At 35.5% G+C, this 17,050-nt stretch overlaps 3 protein-coding genes across 4 annotated transcripts; all 3 read right to left on the bottom strand.

Moving 5' to 3' along the window:
• Positions 1-5,252: 5,252 nt before the first annotated feature.
• LOC108209490 (splicing factor-like protein 1) lies at positions 5,253-10,109 on the bottom strand. Of its 2 annotated transcripts, XM_064086481.1 has the most exons (3): positions 9,806-9,944; positions 7,886-9,714; positions 5,253-7,242 (listed from the first exon to the last, which is right to left on the bottom strand). In XM_064086481.1, the coding sequence occupies exon 2, from the start codon at positions 9,666-9,668 to the stop codon at positions 7,926-7,928; it is 1,743 nt and encodes a 580-aa protein (XP_063942551.1). In that variant the 5' UTR covers positions 9,669-9,714; positions 9,806-9,944; the 3' UTR covers positions 5,253-7,242; positions 7,886-7,925. The 2 variants fall into 2 exon arrangements, with proteins under 2 accessions (XP_063942551.1, XP_017235908.1); XM_017380419.2 differs by having other exon boundaries at positions 7,886-10,109.
• A 3,320-nt stretch (positions 10,110-13,429) lies between these two features.
• On the bottom strand, positions 13,430-13,813 carry LOC135150364 (disease resistance RPP8-like protein 3). Its single transcript, XM_064086634.1, has one exon. The coding sequence runs from the start codon at positions 13,811-13,813 to the stop codon at positions 13,430-13,432; it is 384 nt and encodes a 127-aa protein (XP_063942704.1).
• Positions 13,812-17,048, bottom strand: LOC108207093 (probable disease resistance RPP8-like protein 2). The gene is made up of 2 exons (XM_064086482.1): positions 15,527-17,048; positions 13,812-15,292 (listed from the first exon to the last, which is right to left on the bottom strand). The coding sequence occupies exons 1-2, from the start codon at positions 16,518-16,520 to the stop codon at positions 13,944-13,946; spliced, it is 2,343 nt and encodes a 780-aa protein (XP_063942552.1). The 5' UTR covers positions 16,521-17,048; the 3' UTR covers positions 13,812-13,943.
• Between the last annotated feature and the right edge of the window lie 2 nt (positions 17,049-17,050).

A 17,050-nucleotide genomic window follows, 5' to 3' on the forward strand; every position in this document is an offset into this window, starting at 1 on the left:
TACGGAAGACAACAAACATTGTTCCACTTTACTCCTCTTCTGTGGAGAGCAAGGTTTTCTGACATTATCAAAATCATAAAAATATGTAAAAACTCAACAATAACTGCTGACTGAAGTACAGTCAATACATTTTAAATGACCAAAACTTAAATGGAACAACAATTTCAATCACTCACAAATATCCTCTCTTTTCTTAAAATATCACCATATTTCAAAGCTGTAAATTGAATTGAATAAAATAATTAGGCAGCAAATAAATATCGAAGAAATCATTGCGAGAATAATATGGAACAAACTCACGGCTTGTTATACGGTTTGAATTAGTATCAGAAGTTTGCATTTCATCCGCATCTAAATTATATATAGCAAAACTGAGGAAATTACTAGAGCACAGTGCATGAAATAAATACATCTATCTTTCGACGAAGCCAGGACTTAGAGAAAATTACCCAAGTTGGCTGAATAATGAGGCGGCGGCCATCTGAAAGCTGATTTTTCCCGAGAATCCATCTCTAATGTTCAAACCTGCAAGAAAAAGAAGACAGATACAGTGAAGACGGCGAGTTTCAATTGAAATGTAATCTGGAAAAAGTTTGAAGGAGATGAAGTTTAACCTAGATTTGTTGTAATTACTTTTCAAAATCTCGGCTTATAGACAATATGGGAGGGAGTGAACACAGAAATTTCGCCGATGAGCAACACGTGTACTGGCAGATGGTAAGAACGAGTTTGATGTACACGGGCGTATGTGTAGCTTATTTATACGGTGATTATTTTGAAATAAAAAAGAATACGCGAGGGTGTAATGGTCATTTGAAGAGTAAAAAAAGCAACAGACTTTATATGGCCTAAATTCTGTGGAGACCTTTTTTTTCTTGGAGTATTGGAGTCTCCATCCTGACCCTCCAATCTACTTTAATCCTACGGTTGGTGTTTTTTCTTTTTATAACTCTAAAAACCTGTAGTAATATACATTTATATCTCAAAAGATTTTTACGCCGTATAAGATCGCCCTATTCTGTTGTTCACTGAAATTGTTTTCCTCTTTTTCCAATTTGTCCATTTGCTACTACCTTCTAGGTTAGTTCTCTTCTTCTTGTTTTCGAAATGACTATTCTAGAAAAATAGTTTGGTATGTGTTTGTTCTCTTGTTCTTCAGTTTAATTTGTTACTATGTGTCCAGTGAGTCCGAGTTTAGCATTGTGTATCTCCACGAACTGTCACCCTGTTTTGTTGTTCACTGAATTTGTTTTTCTATTTTTCCAATTTGTCCATATGCTACTACCTTCTCGGATAGTTCTCATCTTCTTGTTTTTGAAATGACTATTCTAGAAGAAAAGTTTGGTATGTGTTTGTGTTCTTCAGTTTAATTTGTTAGTATGTGTTGTTCCGTACTCAATTCACGGTGTTGTTGTCATCCAGAAAAATATTGGATTTTGATTTTGGGGTGGGGGAGGGGGGGAGTTAATGAAGGCACTTGGTTGTAACTATCAAGGCACTTGGTTGTAACTATCAAGTGACAGGCTTGCAATCCATTCAAAGACTCCAAATTACGTGGTCTTTGCAGAGCCCATAGATAGATGAAGTAAATATCGGCTTAGTTTTTTGGGACTTGTAATGAAATCATTATGAAATTATACCCAAGGAATAATGGGAATAGAAGGAACACTTAATCACAGCCATCGAGCAAAGCAAAATTTAAGGTTTGTAAACTAGAAATAAAAACCTGAATTTTTTGAATACTAATACGAAGATACACATATATAATAAAATCTGAATCGAAAATTAAAACTGATTAACATTGTTATATGATAAAATAATATTAAAAATTTATAATACACTAAACAAATTAATAACATAAATTTTGTTCATTAATATGTTTTTTCATTTTAAGCACATGCATTATATAAAATTATATAACATAAATATGATATAAAATTATATAATATAAATATGATATACTGATATCTTATATCAAGAAATATCATATTTTGTAAATCTCTTTAAAAAGAAAATATTAAATTGATTCTCTATTTAAAAAATCATCTAATTTAATATAAATCAAGAGTCTATTTAAAATCCAAATATTATTTAGTATATTAGATTTCGATATCATTTTTAGATATTTCCGAATCTAATTTCTAATAATGTTTCCAAAATTATCACTTATAATTTATAAAAATGTTTCATTTTTAGATATTTCTGAATCTAATTTCTAATAATTTTTTCCAAAATTATCACTTATAATTTATAAAAATGTTTTTCTTAAATTTATATTCAAATAACACAAATCCGTTTATAATATCCTTTCACCTTTCTACACTTGCAACATTTAAAATTTATATAATTCTAAAATTATAACAAAAACAAATGATCGATAAAGGGGAAAGTAAAATAAATACCAAAAAAAATTGAGCTCAAAAAATACAAACGTTCATGAAGTTTTTCTATTACAAGTAGGATTTTATATAAGTCTTGTATTAATCCTATAATTTTTCTATTTTTTTTTCTTTCTCTGCTATGACTAGGATATTATAAACCAGAGAGTTCTGCCTATATAATATAGTATGACACATTACCCATTCGGTCATTGTTAGTGATTCTGCAATATAGCCACCGAACAAAGCAAAATTAAGGTTTGTAAATTTAATATCTCTTGTATTTTGTTTAACTTGTTTATTTCATAAATCTGCATGGTCACTTATTGAAATCGCTAAGCAATCTTCTTCTTCACTTAACTCATGCTGATGCCAAGTACACATAACGCAGACAGAGCTACATTCTGTGTCTCGAATACTCCGAATTGAAACTAGTCTTGTACTCACTTTCTTCTATATTTTCTATTTGGAATAGGATTTCAAAAATTAGATTTTCTTCTTGTTTACACCCCACAAAATCTTCTTGTATTATGCATTCAATTTAATAATTCTTTCTGAATTTCACAAAGCGAAGAAACCATTTTAAAAGGTCGAATTTTCTTTACCCACATGAGTTTTTTAATCTCTGTGTATATGCTCTTGCTACTGTATGTATAATTCTGTGATAATATTTATACCCATCTTCTTTAAGTTTGAAGAGTTTTATGTAGTTCGAATTTTGATATTACATGCAACAACAATAGTAACGAAATCCTGGTGGGACCCTTGTCTCAAACTGGGCCCCACTTTTGCTTATAATTTTGGCCTTTTGGGGTTTATGTTTTGCTTTTTTTTTGTCACATTGTTTTTGATTAATGTCTTGAATTAGTAGTCATCTTCATGTTTGCGAATGTTTTCGTAATTTTAGATAATTTGGTTGTGATTATGATGCGGTGTGTGCATGCAGATGGGGTCTATGGACGGGATGATGTTCAAGTTCACTAGGCCTGACACGTGTACAAACTCAAATTCTGCAAATGATGATGATAAACTTAAAGATCATGCTGAATATGTTGCTGAGGCTGATGATGAGAAGAATGTGAATGAAGAGCGTTCAGTAAATCAGTTTGCAAGAGTGACCGATTTGAAACAAGTGTGTAGCTCTATTCATTGCCCGGTGCCAACAAGGCCAAGAACTCCTCGAATTTGTATTGGGATAATCACCACTGATTCTGAGGGTGTTGAGTACTATCGCGGTGCTGGTGAGGTGATCGCGGATGAGAATGGTTTGAGAAAGTCCAGGAAAAGGCCTCGTGATGAGAATTGCGATGATCAGGTGATTGCAGATGGAAATTATTCAAGAAAATCCAGGAAACGGTCTAGTGATGAAAGTTCTGGTGTTTGTGATGATGGTTTTGAGGAGCAGAGCTTAAAGAAGAAAATGCAGCAAGATTGTAGTGTCTCTCAGGAGGAGAAGAGTTCTAAGATGAAGCAGCAAGATTGTGTGGTCTCTGGGGAGAGTTCAAAGAAGAAGCCGCGAGAATATGTTCTCTCTGAGGTAGAGCAAGATCATTTGGGCTCTGATGAAGATTACAGGGAGGAGAATTCTAGGAAGAGAAAGCAGAAGAGGGTGGAGCAAAAGAGAACAAATCCGAGAAAAGTAGTTCAAGTGTATAATTTACAGACTGATTTGCCTCAGAGCTTGAAAGAGTACATTGAAGGGTTGGACTTGGAGGCGCCGCCCTTGTTTGTTGCACAGAAGGTCTTGACTGCCACGGATGTCGACCCTCACCAGAGCCGCCTTCTACTGCCAAAAAGTCTGATCAAGGCTGAATTTTTCAGTCATTTTCTGACAGAAGCCGAGAAGGAAATGCTGACGATGGAGGCTGTGGAAGTGAATGTGGTGGATGACAAGCTGAGGGAGTCTTATGGTCTGCGCTTGGCAAAATGGAAGATGACCTCTTCTCTAGAGTACGCGCTGAGAAGGGGCTGGAACATGGTGGTGGAACAAAATAATCTGGAACCACTCAAGTTATCGGAGGATACTACAGACAGAATTGTGGGGATGAAAGATGGGGAGCTGTGGAAGACTGATGTGGTGGTTCTGGCATGGTGTTTCCGGAGGGAATCAGAAATCTGGTTGGCACTTCATACACAAGCCATGGTCGAACTTGATATACTTGGCGTCGGAGAAAACAGCGAAGGCAAGCGTTATATTACTGGCTAGGCCACAGAATTTTCAGATGGTTAAAATGGTAGTGTTAAGCAGCAATGTAGTTCAGTTGTGATCAAACATTAATTTTCTGTGTATAAATCAGATAGCCTTTTGTGAAGCATTATTCGTTGAGTATACTTGATTCATATGGTCTTAATATATGCATCAAAGCGTTATTCTACTCCTAAAACATAATTTCCTCGATCCACTGAAAATTAAAATGAAGGGTTCATACGAATTTCAGCTACATTGGATCACCACAACAATTTCCGGTAATATACAGATGACGAGAAAGAAAATCACGATCCCACAAGAATTTAGGGAAAACAGCCAACCACTAATTGATGCACAAGATATCTTCAGAGAAACTAGGCAACAAGAAAAAAAGGGCCAAACACACCAGAAAAAAAAAAAAGAAGCTCGATGATGGAACACAAGTGGTCAAGTCATTAACAACTCGCAACACGAACTAAAAAGCTGCTGAAATACACACTGAGCCGGATAAATTAGGTTTCTTGATATATAATAAACAGGCAATATTGTAAAGCAGCACACTACTACTCTGGCAGCACAATGGTATAGAAACAATAGAAACCAATATTGTCTGCAAAAAACCAATTATCATACTATAGGAAAGTCTATTATCCACACCATGCCAACAGGTAACTAGAACACTGGACTAATGACGAGAGCTTATCCTTCAAGAGGAGAAGAGTCCAATATATTTAAAAAGTATATACACCAGATAGGATATGGGAACATTCACAAATAAGATACAAGTGCTGCTACTATTTAGCTACCACAATGAAGAGCAAAGCTGCCTCCTAATTTCCTTCCTACTTCCAAACAGCAAGTGGGAGGTATACGACCAATCTGGCTTGAACTCATCCTTGAGGACCTTGACTGCTAGCTTTACTTCCAAAAATGGGTTGCACAGTCCTTTAATGACTGCTAAAGATTGTATCACTTACCGATCTGATGCCATCTAAAGTTCAAACTAACTGAAATGACCACAATGTAACCTTAAACTGCAGGAAAATACAGGTCATATGTTTTTGGCCAAAAAAATCGGTTACCTACCACAAAATACAGCATGTCAGTAGTGAAAACGCTTCATTACTTTTCAGGCTGTAACTGGCAATAATTAAAAGACTAATGTGAAGGCATGTTTTCACTTCTCAAGTGGGTGAACTATTTTTCGGACAGGTCAAGCCGTCTAAGCATATCAATAAATCCAAATCCTCTGCAATAACTTCTGAAACAGATTCCTAACACCAACCTGCATCTATGCCATGGGACAAAAGAAGCTTCATGGACAGCTCTAGTGGGATGGATTAAAATTTTTAAGTTTCCAAATCTTGTAAAAATCATCTAGGCAGATAAAAGGAATATCCTTCCTATAGATTTAGTAGATGAAGATACTTTTGTTGTCTCCTTTAGCAATTAGTCAAGCATTTGGCAACTAGCAGCATATGTCTATAAACCAACTCAGATTAATTTGATCTAAAATAATCAAAATGACTGTTTTAAAATTCAATACATGTGAAGAGAGAAGAGGGAAGAAGAAATTACAGCACAAAAAGACAAAAATGCCACCCGAACTAAATCTGTTTAAGTGTCTTGAGCTAATAAGCTAGCCCGTTATTATATATAATATTAATCAAGCAATTTATTTATTACGTGTCTACCTTCTTACAAATGATTATTCAATCATAATGTAGATCTTCTACAGGTTGTCAGTGGCATTACCATAACTGGTGACTTGCTGGATAATTTCAAGTCAAATTATAATCTATTAAAGTAATAATTTGACGGGTACAATATGCCATAAAATTGGTATAACACGTTATGCTCTACTTGTCAACTATCAGATTTAGCTTAGTTAGACTTAGGACAACCCTGCAGTTCCATGTTCAGATATTTGACAAATGGAAGTACAAACTTAATTCACAAACCTAATTTTTGTAGCTTCAAACTCTACTATTTCATCAAGGAGATAGAGATTGATTCCTACTAAAAGAACGGTAAGTTCTTTTTAGTTGTCAAAATAAAAAGAAGTCTTCTACTTACCAGAGTTACCAGCTGCGAAATAGTATTTGGGATCTCAACACCCTTGGGAGGCAGATGAGATTCAACACCCTCACAAGGCAGATGAGATGCAACAAAATGATCAATAACTGTACTACCTTGAATGTACATCCACCCCAAAGTGAGGTTCACACTGAATCCTTGCCAAGTATAGCAGTACAAAAAAAGAAACACAGAGAAGAACCAATTTATGTCTTGCGTTAAAAGAAACAAATAAAAGTTTACAAACCAAGATTATTATGAATTGAACAAAACATTTAAAAGCAGTAATCAACGGTTATATCAAAATAAAACAGACAGAAATGTTAGCATCTGTTCCCTGAAATTGAAATATAAGTCTCAAAATAATTCAATGGAGGCAACTGTCAATGAGAAATATTAGCATTTAGCACCATTCAGACTTGAAAAGCCCTCAAAAGACTTCCAGCTGGAGCAAGAAATCAACCGGATTGACTTAAAGATTTCTGCAATAGTAACAATAGCACAGCAAGAGTAAAGATGTGAGTCTGAAACTTCCAACAAGTTGAAGTGAAATGCAACACGAAAGTAATAAGGCTGACAAGAGCTCCAAGAAACCACACCCTGCCAAAGATTACGACCATGAACAAGACAAATAACTTAGATAAAGCAAGAGAACTCCAGAATCACAGTACAAGAGGTGGAAATCATGGATATATAAAGCTCAAAACTCAGACCTGTTTTATATACCAAACGCGCTAGTAGCTCATACTGAAAATTGATAGGGTATTTATTAGCACATACAATCACATATCTTACCACCCAAATTCCTGTTAACTCTTTAAACATATAAAATGAAGTTATTTGTAATACTTCAATCACTATTTCTTGTACAAGAAAAAAGTAAATATATTATTAACTTTTGAGCACTCATTTGTTGAACAGCACTGACCAACTATTACTGAAGAATTAAATTAAAATATAATTGCACAAAACATTCCATAAAAATGTTAACATGTATTAGTTACATATTCACTTTTCAGACAATTTGCATCTTCAATAATCTATTTTCTTTATTTGAACAAAAACCAGAAGCTGAAAGTAATAACAAGCGAATATTGTTTCGTAACAGATCAATTGAGCTGGGTACACCAAAAATTTTACAAGAATACAGATGCCGATAAAAAATTTGTGTAAAATATGGTCCTCAAGAAGATCCCAGCTTCAGAGACTCCATAATATTTACAAAAATAATGTGCATACTTACATTTGAGTTATGATCCATTGATCCTTGCCAACATACTGTTTCATTTCATCTCAGCCATGAACTTCTCGTACTCCGGGTCCGCTCCATATGTAGTCTGCTGATTTTGATCTGCAGATGGGACTGATGGAGGCAATGGCGGATTCACAGCCCATGGAGCACTTGCAAAACTCTGTTGTTCAGCTGAAGATTGCGGTACAGCCGGAGGTGGGGGATTTACTCCATAATAAGAAGCATAACCCCCTGAAGATGGAGGATAAGTTGGTTGCGAGTTTGGGGCCATTCCTGCTGCCGAGTTGCCATATATATTGTTAGATGCAGATGTGTTACTTTGAGATTGCATTCCAGCAGAATAAATTTGCTGTGGTTCAGCATTTGCCAAGTTCTGATCCGGTGTGGCTGTTTGTCCCGGTGGGGGATATTGCATGGCATAAGGGGGCATGGATTGACCCTGGTAAGGGCCATACATGTTTGACCCCGGAGGAGGGGGAGGAGGGTAACCTCCATAAGGAGGTGGTGGAGGCCTCCAAGGAGGAGGAGGACCCATGTAGCTACCTGGTGGTGCAATCCCAAGAGAACCACCTGACTGCATCTGTTGAGATGGGTATCCACCATACCCGTGGTTGGGACCAGGGTACATAGGCGCAGGTGGAGCAGGAGGTCCAGGGGGGACAACAGGCTGGGGTTGTATCCCTGCAACTCGTACTGCAATTGCTCTTCCATTCAGTCGATGACCATTCATGCTAGCAGTTGCCTGATTGGCTTGCTCAACATCCGAAAACTTAACGAAACCATAACCTTTAGTCTGTCCAGTCATTCTATCTTTGATAACCTTGGCCATTACGATATCTCCAAAAGGCTGAAACAATCTTATTAGTTCATCATCTTCCATAGTAGGAGGCAAGTAACCAATATACAAATTTGTATGATCAATTTCTTTTCCAATCTTGGGTACAATACTTCCAAGACCTGGATGTAAACTGCTACCATTACTTCCAGCAGTACTATTATTTGCCCAAGGAGAAGGATTACTTCCAGAATTCTCAGACCCCATAATAGCTAACGGCGTGCTATGCTTAGTATTAGATTCCGGAACACTCCCACCTAATTCTGCCAGAAAGTTCTGATACTCATCATCCATCTTCTTCCCCGCCGTCCCTTTCAGAGGACAATCAATAGTCGGATGCCCCCCATCGCCACAATTCTTACACAACACCTCACTCTTAAAAGTCGACAACCTCGACGGACACGCATACTGCCTATGCCCCGCCTCACCACACAACCTACAAAACTCATCATCCCTAATCGTCCCATTCAATGCCGCCAGCTCCTTCAACTGCTGCCTCTTATGCTCATTCAACCCTTCATCAACCGGCCTCAACAACTTCTCCACCATCCCCGCTGCCGCATCCAGCGACTCCTGATTATCCGCCTCAACCAAAACATGCAAATCCTCATTATCCGACGAATCAAACTTCAAATCCCTCTTCTGCCCAAACCTACCTTCCTTCACACTCCCCTTCCCCCTAATCACAATCTTCGCCCCAGTCTCCTTCTCCATCCTCTTCTGCGTATTCCCTCTCGGCCCAATTATCAACCCTATAAAATTATACCCCGGAAACTCCCTCATCGGGATCCCCAACTTCTTATACAACTTAGGTGGCCTATAATCCGCAGGCGGCTTAAAAGCAGGATTCCTCTTAATAATCAACGCAATTATCTCCTGTCTCTCCCTATTAAGCCTCTCCCTAGCACGAAACTCTCGCGTATTAATCCTAATTCCCATATTATCATACAATGGCTCAGGTGAAGGTGATCTAGCATTATCAGGCCTATCATCTAACTGAACATTAGCTTGTAAAATCTGACTAATTTCGAGTAATCGAGAATTGAGAGCTTGCACAGCAGGGTCAGTGTCCATACCTTGAGTGAAGTCCTTCATGAAGTCAGGCAGCTGGAATGCTTGCTTTGGCTCCTCCTCTGACCACCTTGACTTTTTCTTCTTCTCTGGGTTGTTGGGTTCTGTTACTGGGTCCCATCGGCTCTTTCGTCGTGTTCGTGTCGTGTTTTCGTGTTCTGCAAGAGTGGTGTTGGGGTTGGTGTCTGGTGAGGTGGGAATTGGGGGAGGAATTAGGGTTTCAGTGGAGTCCATGAGAAATGAGATTTAGGGTTTTGGAAAGAGGGGTCAGACAAGAGCTAATGAAGTTTAAGATTAGGATTTTGTGTCTGGATGAAAACGGAGACAACTTTATTTTCTTACCGCCAAATTTCAACCGTCACGGTAATAACAGGAAGTAAGGTTTGGATAAAATCAGATAAAATCATACGCCAATAAAATTCGTTAATATTAGTGTTTGGTGATTACCGGATTGGAATCAGGTTTGCATTCAAAAAGTTAATTCTGAAAAAATATATTTTGAAGAGTTTTTTGGGCTAAAGCTTTTGCTTTGTGTCAAAAAAAACCTTATCATTGAGCTACTTATCAAAGAGTTTTACTCAATGCTGATTAAAATATCTAATTTAACCATGAGCTAGGCAGAACATCTCACTCAATTCACTGACATCTAATCACTAACACCCGATTTCCAAATACGGTCATAATATTAATATTTACTCCCATATGACAGTTATCTATAACTTTTAAAGATTTTTCTTTTGGATTTTTATGTAATCGACTCTTTTTTATCACCGTCTTCACTTAATTTGCTTTTATATATAACATGTGTTAATCAAATATTAAAAAATTAATTTCATGCTATAAAACACATATTATATTTGTTTTCTTTTTACAAAAGAAGATCAATAATCTATAACGTAAAAAAGTTATTCACCTCTTATTAATTTAATGGTTTAAGCAATATTTCGACTTTAATTGACTTATTACACATGGTATACTTTCTTTAATTTAACGTTGAAAATAATTAGATTTTAGTTTTGACTTAAAATTAAAAATGACTTCACATCTATAATTTTAATTCTCGATCAAACAAGTTCTTCTATATAGTAATCTTGGGTGGAAAAATCAATCTAGCGTATTTTAAACATCTTATACTACTTGCTTGGTTAAAATTGTGCGTATCCATCTTGAATCTTTATATTTTGTATTCAACTCCTCATTTTTTTTATATTAACATGAATTAATATTCTTATTACAACCAACTATTATTTCACTAATATATCATGATATCATAAATTTATAACTATTCAATTATTTAAGTTTATTGTTTAATTTATATTATGAGTACATATTCAACACAAAAATACAATACTATGATAATATTTTTGTTTTATGTACAATTATTCATAAATTTATATATATAGTCAACTCATTTAAATTTATATATTAATATATAAAGTTGATCTGCTATAATTACATTAATACATAATTTAAAATATTTATTACTAATTAAAATAAATTTTCACTTGAACGCAGATATTATTTATATATCAAGGAAAAATAGATTTTTTGGCCACTTAATTTACTGTGTTTTTAGAAACTTGCCACCCAGCTAATGTTTTTTCCCTTTGAGTCACTAATGTTAGGTTTGGATTTTGTTTTAGCCACCAACTTAGTTTCAGATAGCATTATGATAATTTCTTTGTAGTAACATTTATACATAGTGATAGCACATATAATATTTTGATGATTTTATGTTTATATCTTTATATATAGAAATAATAATATAAAATGAGCCGATGAAAAATTAAAATTTGGAAAATCATAATTAAAATTCTAAACATTCAATAAATCATGAATATGAAATCAATGATTTCAAATAATTCACGCCCTGATAAGATAAAGTGTAATTCAGTGATATGATGCATCATCTTTCACTATTAAAGTTTCAATCAACTAGCTTATTCTAAGATCTGTCTTAAATTTATCTTCATAAATTTTAATAACTTTATCTTATTACAATTTTCAAGATAAATAAATAGAGATGAAAACTTAGTTTTCGATGATTATCCTCTATAATGCATCATTTTATGTTATTATTACTCTCTGTGTCCCTCTCATTAGTTTACAGTTTTTTCAACTGCTTAGCACGTATATTAATACTATTATAAAACATAGTTTCGTAAATTATTTTTGTGATTTTTTTGTGTATGTAAAAATTCAAATGCTGAAATTTTATTCAGAAGAAAAAAAGTAAAATTATCTATGAACTACATCTTTTAAAAGTCATAATATGCGTGTAAAATTCTTATCACCCAAGGTAAACGACCTTGGGAATATAAAAAGTACTATATATAAAGATATAAAAATATATCAAATCATCGAAATATTACAGACTACCACTATATTTTAATAATGTTACACAAAATTAATGTAATGTTAATAATCAAATCTGAACTTAACTTTAGTGACAAAAAAACTGAAACTAACATTAGTGGGTAAAATAAATAAATAAATATAGTTGAGTGGTTAGTTTCTAAAGACACAATAAGTTTAGTGACAAAAAAATTTATCATAATGCTAGTAATCAAACCAAACCTAAGTTGGCGGCTAAAAAAAAATCCAAACCTAACATTAGTGAGTAAAAGGAAAAAAAGTTTAGTTGAGTGGCAAGTTTCTAAAAACACAATAAGTTAAGTGGCAAAAAAATCTATTTTCCCATATATCAATAGTTAAAGTACTAATTTTATAAAAAATAAATTAATCATATAAAATTAATGATGGAAAATGAAATGTTACATTATAAATTTTTGAAGGCATAAATTAGACTTGTTTTTTTTTTACAAACAAATGATTTTATTAAGACGAAACGCTTAACAAGACCGATACTGAAATTCACCCGGGACAAACCCCCGAACTGTCAACTACAATCTAATTGTGAAACAAAGAACGAACTAAACAAATAATCACTTGGTTTTCAGATCGCTTAACACATAGAATATTCATATTCTTTGATCTAAAAAGTATTACAATGATTTCCCGAGCAATCCAACCTACATCTGTTATGAAACTTGTAGCATCATAATTGACCTTCACATAAGTATCATCTATAGCCCAATGTTCAGAACTATCAGTCAATTCAACCGATCCTGGAGCATCAAACGTCCCTAAAACACATGAACAATTTTTTGTTGTGAAAGATGAGCTCTTGCGATATCCACCATCGTCTCAAAATCGATGCGAGTCTTGCAGATCTCCCAAAATACTGTATAACTACTTTTCAGAATGATAACCGAAAGACATACCAAGACACATAAGAAGAACAAAATATAACATACTGACATCCGAACCGATAGGCACACACTGATATTCTAAAAAGATGGGTCCGACTAAAAACCTTGATAACAAGGTACTCAACAAGATCTAAACAAAAAAAATTAGATTTGGGTTTTATTGAAAAAATGGTAAAATAATAGAGGAGATGAGAGAGCGAAGGAGGTAATGGTGAGGAGATGAAGATCAAGATCGGGGGCGGAGAAGTAACGGCTGAAACCTGATACAGAAGTCGAGTCTCAAAGCTTTTGAAACCCTACCCTAAAACAATCTGTTTTTCATGACCAAACAAAAAACTTTACAACTTACAAGAACATTCAATAGTATTGCTCGCCGTCGATACCAACTCTAGGGACGTGAGAAATTTTGTGAAAGTCAGGTCCTTCTTCACCATCTTCGCTTATAATCCTATCATTGAAATCTTGAGGCATTCCTTTTATGTCTAGTCCTCGAAGTGAATTGAGGAACATTAGACCTTCCGGAAGCTCCTCTAACTTCTCACATCTTTCAATAAACAACTTTGAAAGGACGGGCATGCTTCCTTTCTCCACCCTCCATCTTTCAAGGTTTTCGAGCTTGTCCAAAGAAAGAGAGACGAGTTTAGGAAAACCAGTTGCGGAACACACCATCTCCTTTCCCACAAATGTATCCCTTAACAGATAGAGAAACCCCAACATTGGAAGCATTTCAAGTATTGGCATTGGGTCTTCTTCCAGGTGTGATCTCGATAAAGTTAATTTTGTAATACGAATTGTAGATACATGCAGCGGAAATATTAGACCCACCTCTGGGATGCGCCCATATATTTTCAATTCCTGAAGGTTCAAATTTTCAGCATATATATACCAATTGTTTCAAGATAGTAAGACCATTAATGTTGAGCTCGATATCACAATAACTAATAGTAACACCCAAGTACCTCAGACATGAAGATGTTGAGGAGGCTATATCACCCAAGTTTTTCATCATTTCTTCCAGAATATCAAAGCCATCTGCAACTGTCAGCCTTAGTTTCCGAAGATTGATTAGTTCACGTAGATCCTTAACCTCACACCAACTAGTGTCAAAGTTCTCCAGGGTCTCTAACTTGCTCAACCCATTAAACCGGAATTTCGACTCACTCCCCAAAAACTGAACTTTAAATTTTGGCAAATACAGATGCCGCAAACAATCCAGCTTGACTAGAACATCTCTTGACAGCCATGGTAAAACATATATCTCCTTGTATGTATCCAAGTTGAGGGTTTGTAGTAGCACCAAATTTTTTAGAGATGGGAAAACCAACAAATTAGTGTCCCTTAGACTAAGATATCGCAAGTAAACAAGGGCCCCTAATGCTCTTCCAAAATTAATATGAGTAAACAAACCACAAAAATTGGTATAGTTCTCCAAAGAAAACACTTTTAGGAACCTAAAATTTGCATTATGTGACCCCAGTGCACGTGGCAAACTTTCCGGACCAAAGTCACCCAAGAATAACATTGATCGATAGCGTTTTTTATTACCTTTCTTAGAAAAGTAGGAATTAGCTTTTTTGCTAGAATATTCCTCATCCAAATGAATCACAAGTCGAGTGTAAGCTGACCTTGACTCTGCAGTAGATTTGAGATGAAACTCATTTCCACTTTGGAAATGTGTATCATCAAAAAAATCTTCTGCTTTTGCTTGTATTAAAGACATGTCTCTCATAAGGTCGTGCAGAGAACAAGCTTTAAACTTTGTAAGCGCTGATTCCACATCGTTAAATCTCTCTTGAACCATACTCCTGTGGACTAGTTCTCCCATGTATGATTCAGCCACTTGAATCATAGTTTCTCCTTCCCTTTTGTCACTCGAGAGTACCAGTCCTTCAGCGATCCATAGATGATACAAAGTCTCTGATTTTATCCAATTATCTTCACCAAACTTAGATAAATATAGAAAGCATGGCTTCAGCTGAGAGGGTAAATCATTGTAGCTCCAAACTAAAAAACTTAATATTTCCCTTTGATAGGCTTCTCCCAGTCCTTTCCCCGCCTTCAGGGATGATTTACCATCACGATATACCTTCTCCCACTCTATCAAGGATGGTTTTGTTACAAGAATTCCACCCAAAATGATTATAGCAAGTGGAAGACCGGCACAATACTCAACCATTTCCCTTCCTATTTCTTCCATCCTTTCAACATCTCTAGTATTGTCTACAAAACACACAAGAAATATATTGACTACAAGAAATATATTGACCATAACGAAATGGCATACTGACAAGGTAACTACTAATTGTACTCATCTTCGGTTTAAACTAAACAAAAATTTAATACCAGAGAAATAATAATGATAGAAGTAATATATTGTGTTTTTTTTAATTGCCATACCTTCATAATTTTGCACTAAATTTCTATGAACTATAATAATGCAAGTCAATTGTGTACCTAGACAATCTCCGGTGCGGAGGGCTTTCAACTTGAGTAGCTCCCAACTTTGTTCTGCACTTAGACATTCTGGCTGGTGAATGAATCCTTCTGGATTAACATGCTCAGCAACCTTAACATTACGGCTCGTAAGCATTAATTTGCTTACGGACTTTTCGGATGTAAAAGCCGCTTTTAATGAATCCCAAGCATCAGTTGACCATATGTCATCAAGGACTATCAAGCATTTTTTCCTTTCCTGGATTTGTAGCATATACTCCACTAGCTCGTCAGTGTCCATATCTAGTATAGAATTTCTGTTCTCAGGGGCGAGACATATAAGAATTCTCTGCAACACACGATCTGTTTGCCACTTTTGCGAGATTGATACCCATGCTAAACCAGCAAAGTGAGTCTTGATGGCGGAGTGATTGTATATCTTTTGAGCTAGAGTGGTCTTTCCCAGACCCCCCATTCCACAAATAGATATAAGTGGGTAAGAATCATCAGCTTCATTCACCAAATGTCGCACCAAACACTCAACATCTTCATGAAATCCAACAAATATCTGTGGTTCAGGAGTAGTGAAAGAGTGAAATCGCTTTAGTTTTCCCGATTCTCTGTTGGAGGAAGTTGATGATTCAGGAGTTGGTCTGATGTTATAATCAGAAAATAAATTGAAGAGGATGGACATCTTTTTCTGTATATCTTTCATCTTTCGTGAGAACTTGGCTCTGTTCATCCACTGGAATGGTTTTTTAGTGGATGAGGCTTTAATAACAAAACTTTCGACAGCATGTTCAGCATCATAGGCAAGCTCTCGTACATCCCGGAGCAAAATACTGATTCTTTCTACATCGATTCTTGAATCAGCATCTGGTAAGAATGTCTTCATTCGCATGAGCTCGGTCACAACTCGTTGAATTTCATCTCTCACTTCATGAAGGATTTGAGCTTTTTCAATCAATAAATCAACGAGCCTGCCCACAACAATCGACACAATTGCTTCAGCCATATAAATTTGTTTTACGTATTCTTCTGCAGAAATCAGATAAGTCTAATATGAAGTAGTAGTTAAAAATGGGATGGGGAGTGATAAATTTGATAAGGCTTAAATGTATGGTGTCATCAGCACATTGGATTCTCTAATCCATTTCTAGTGAAAGTTAAATTCCATGTTACTGTACAGTAGCATATATTGTTCTTCATGTGGCTTAACATTTATTGTTCTTCATGTTCGCACTCAATTTTTGTAGCCTTGAGGTTCGGAAACTGTCTGTATATCTAGAGAATGCTATGCGGAAAGTACAGTTGTTCTTCATGTGCCTCAGCATTTGTTGTTCTTCTTACTCGAAGACTTAACGTGCTTAGATTTAGCAAAAAAAAAAAAAAAACTTGACGTGCTTAGAGGCACTCCATTTCTGTAGCCTTGAGGTTCGGAAACTGGCTGTATATCCATGTTACTGTATAGAGAATTTGTTTATGATGTTGCTATGGGTTCTGTGGCACATGGCCATGGGGAGGTCGGTCGAAGATTAGGGAAGT

This window comes from Daucus carota, chromosome 2, assembly GCF_001625215.2.
Source record: "Daucus carota subsp. sativus chromosome 2, DH1 v3.0, whole genome shotgun sequence".
NCBI lineage: Eukaryota > Viridiplantae > Streptophyta > Magnoliopsida > Apiales > Apiaceae > Daucus > Daucus carota.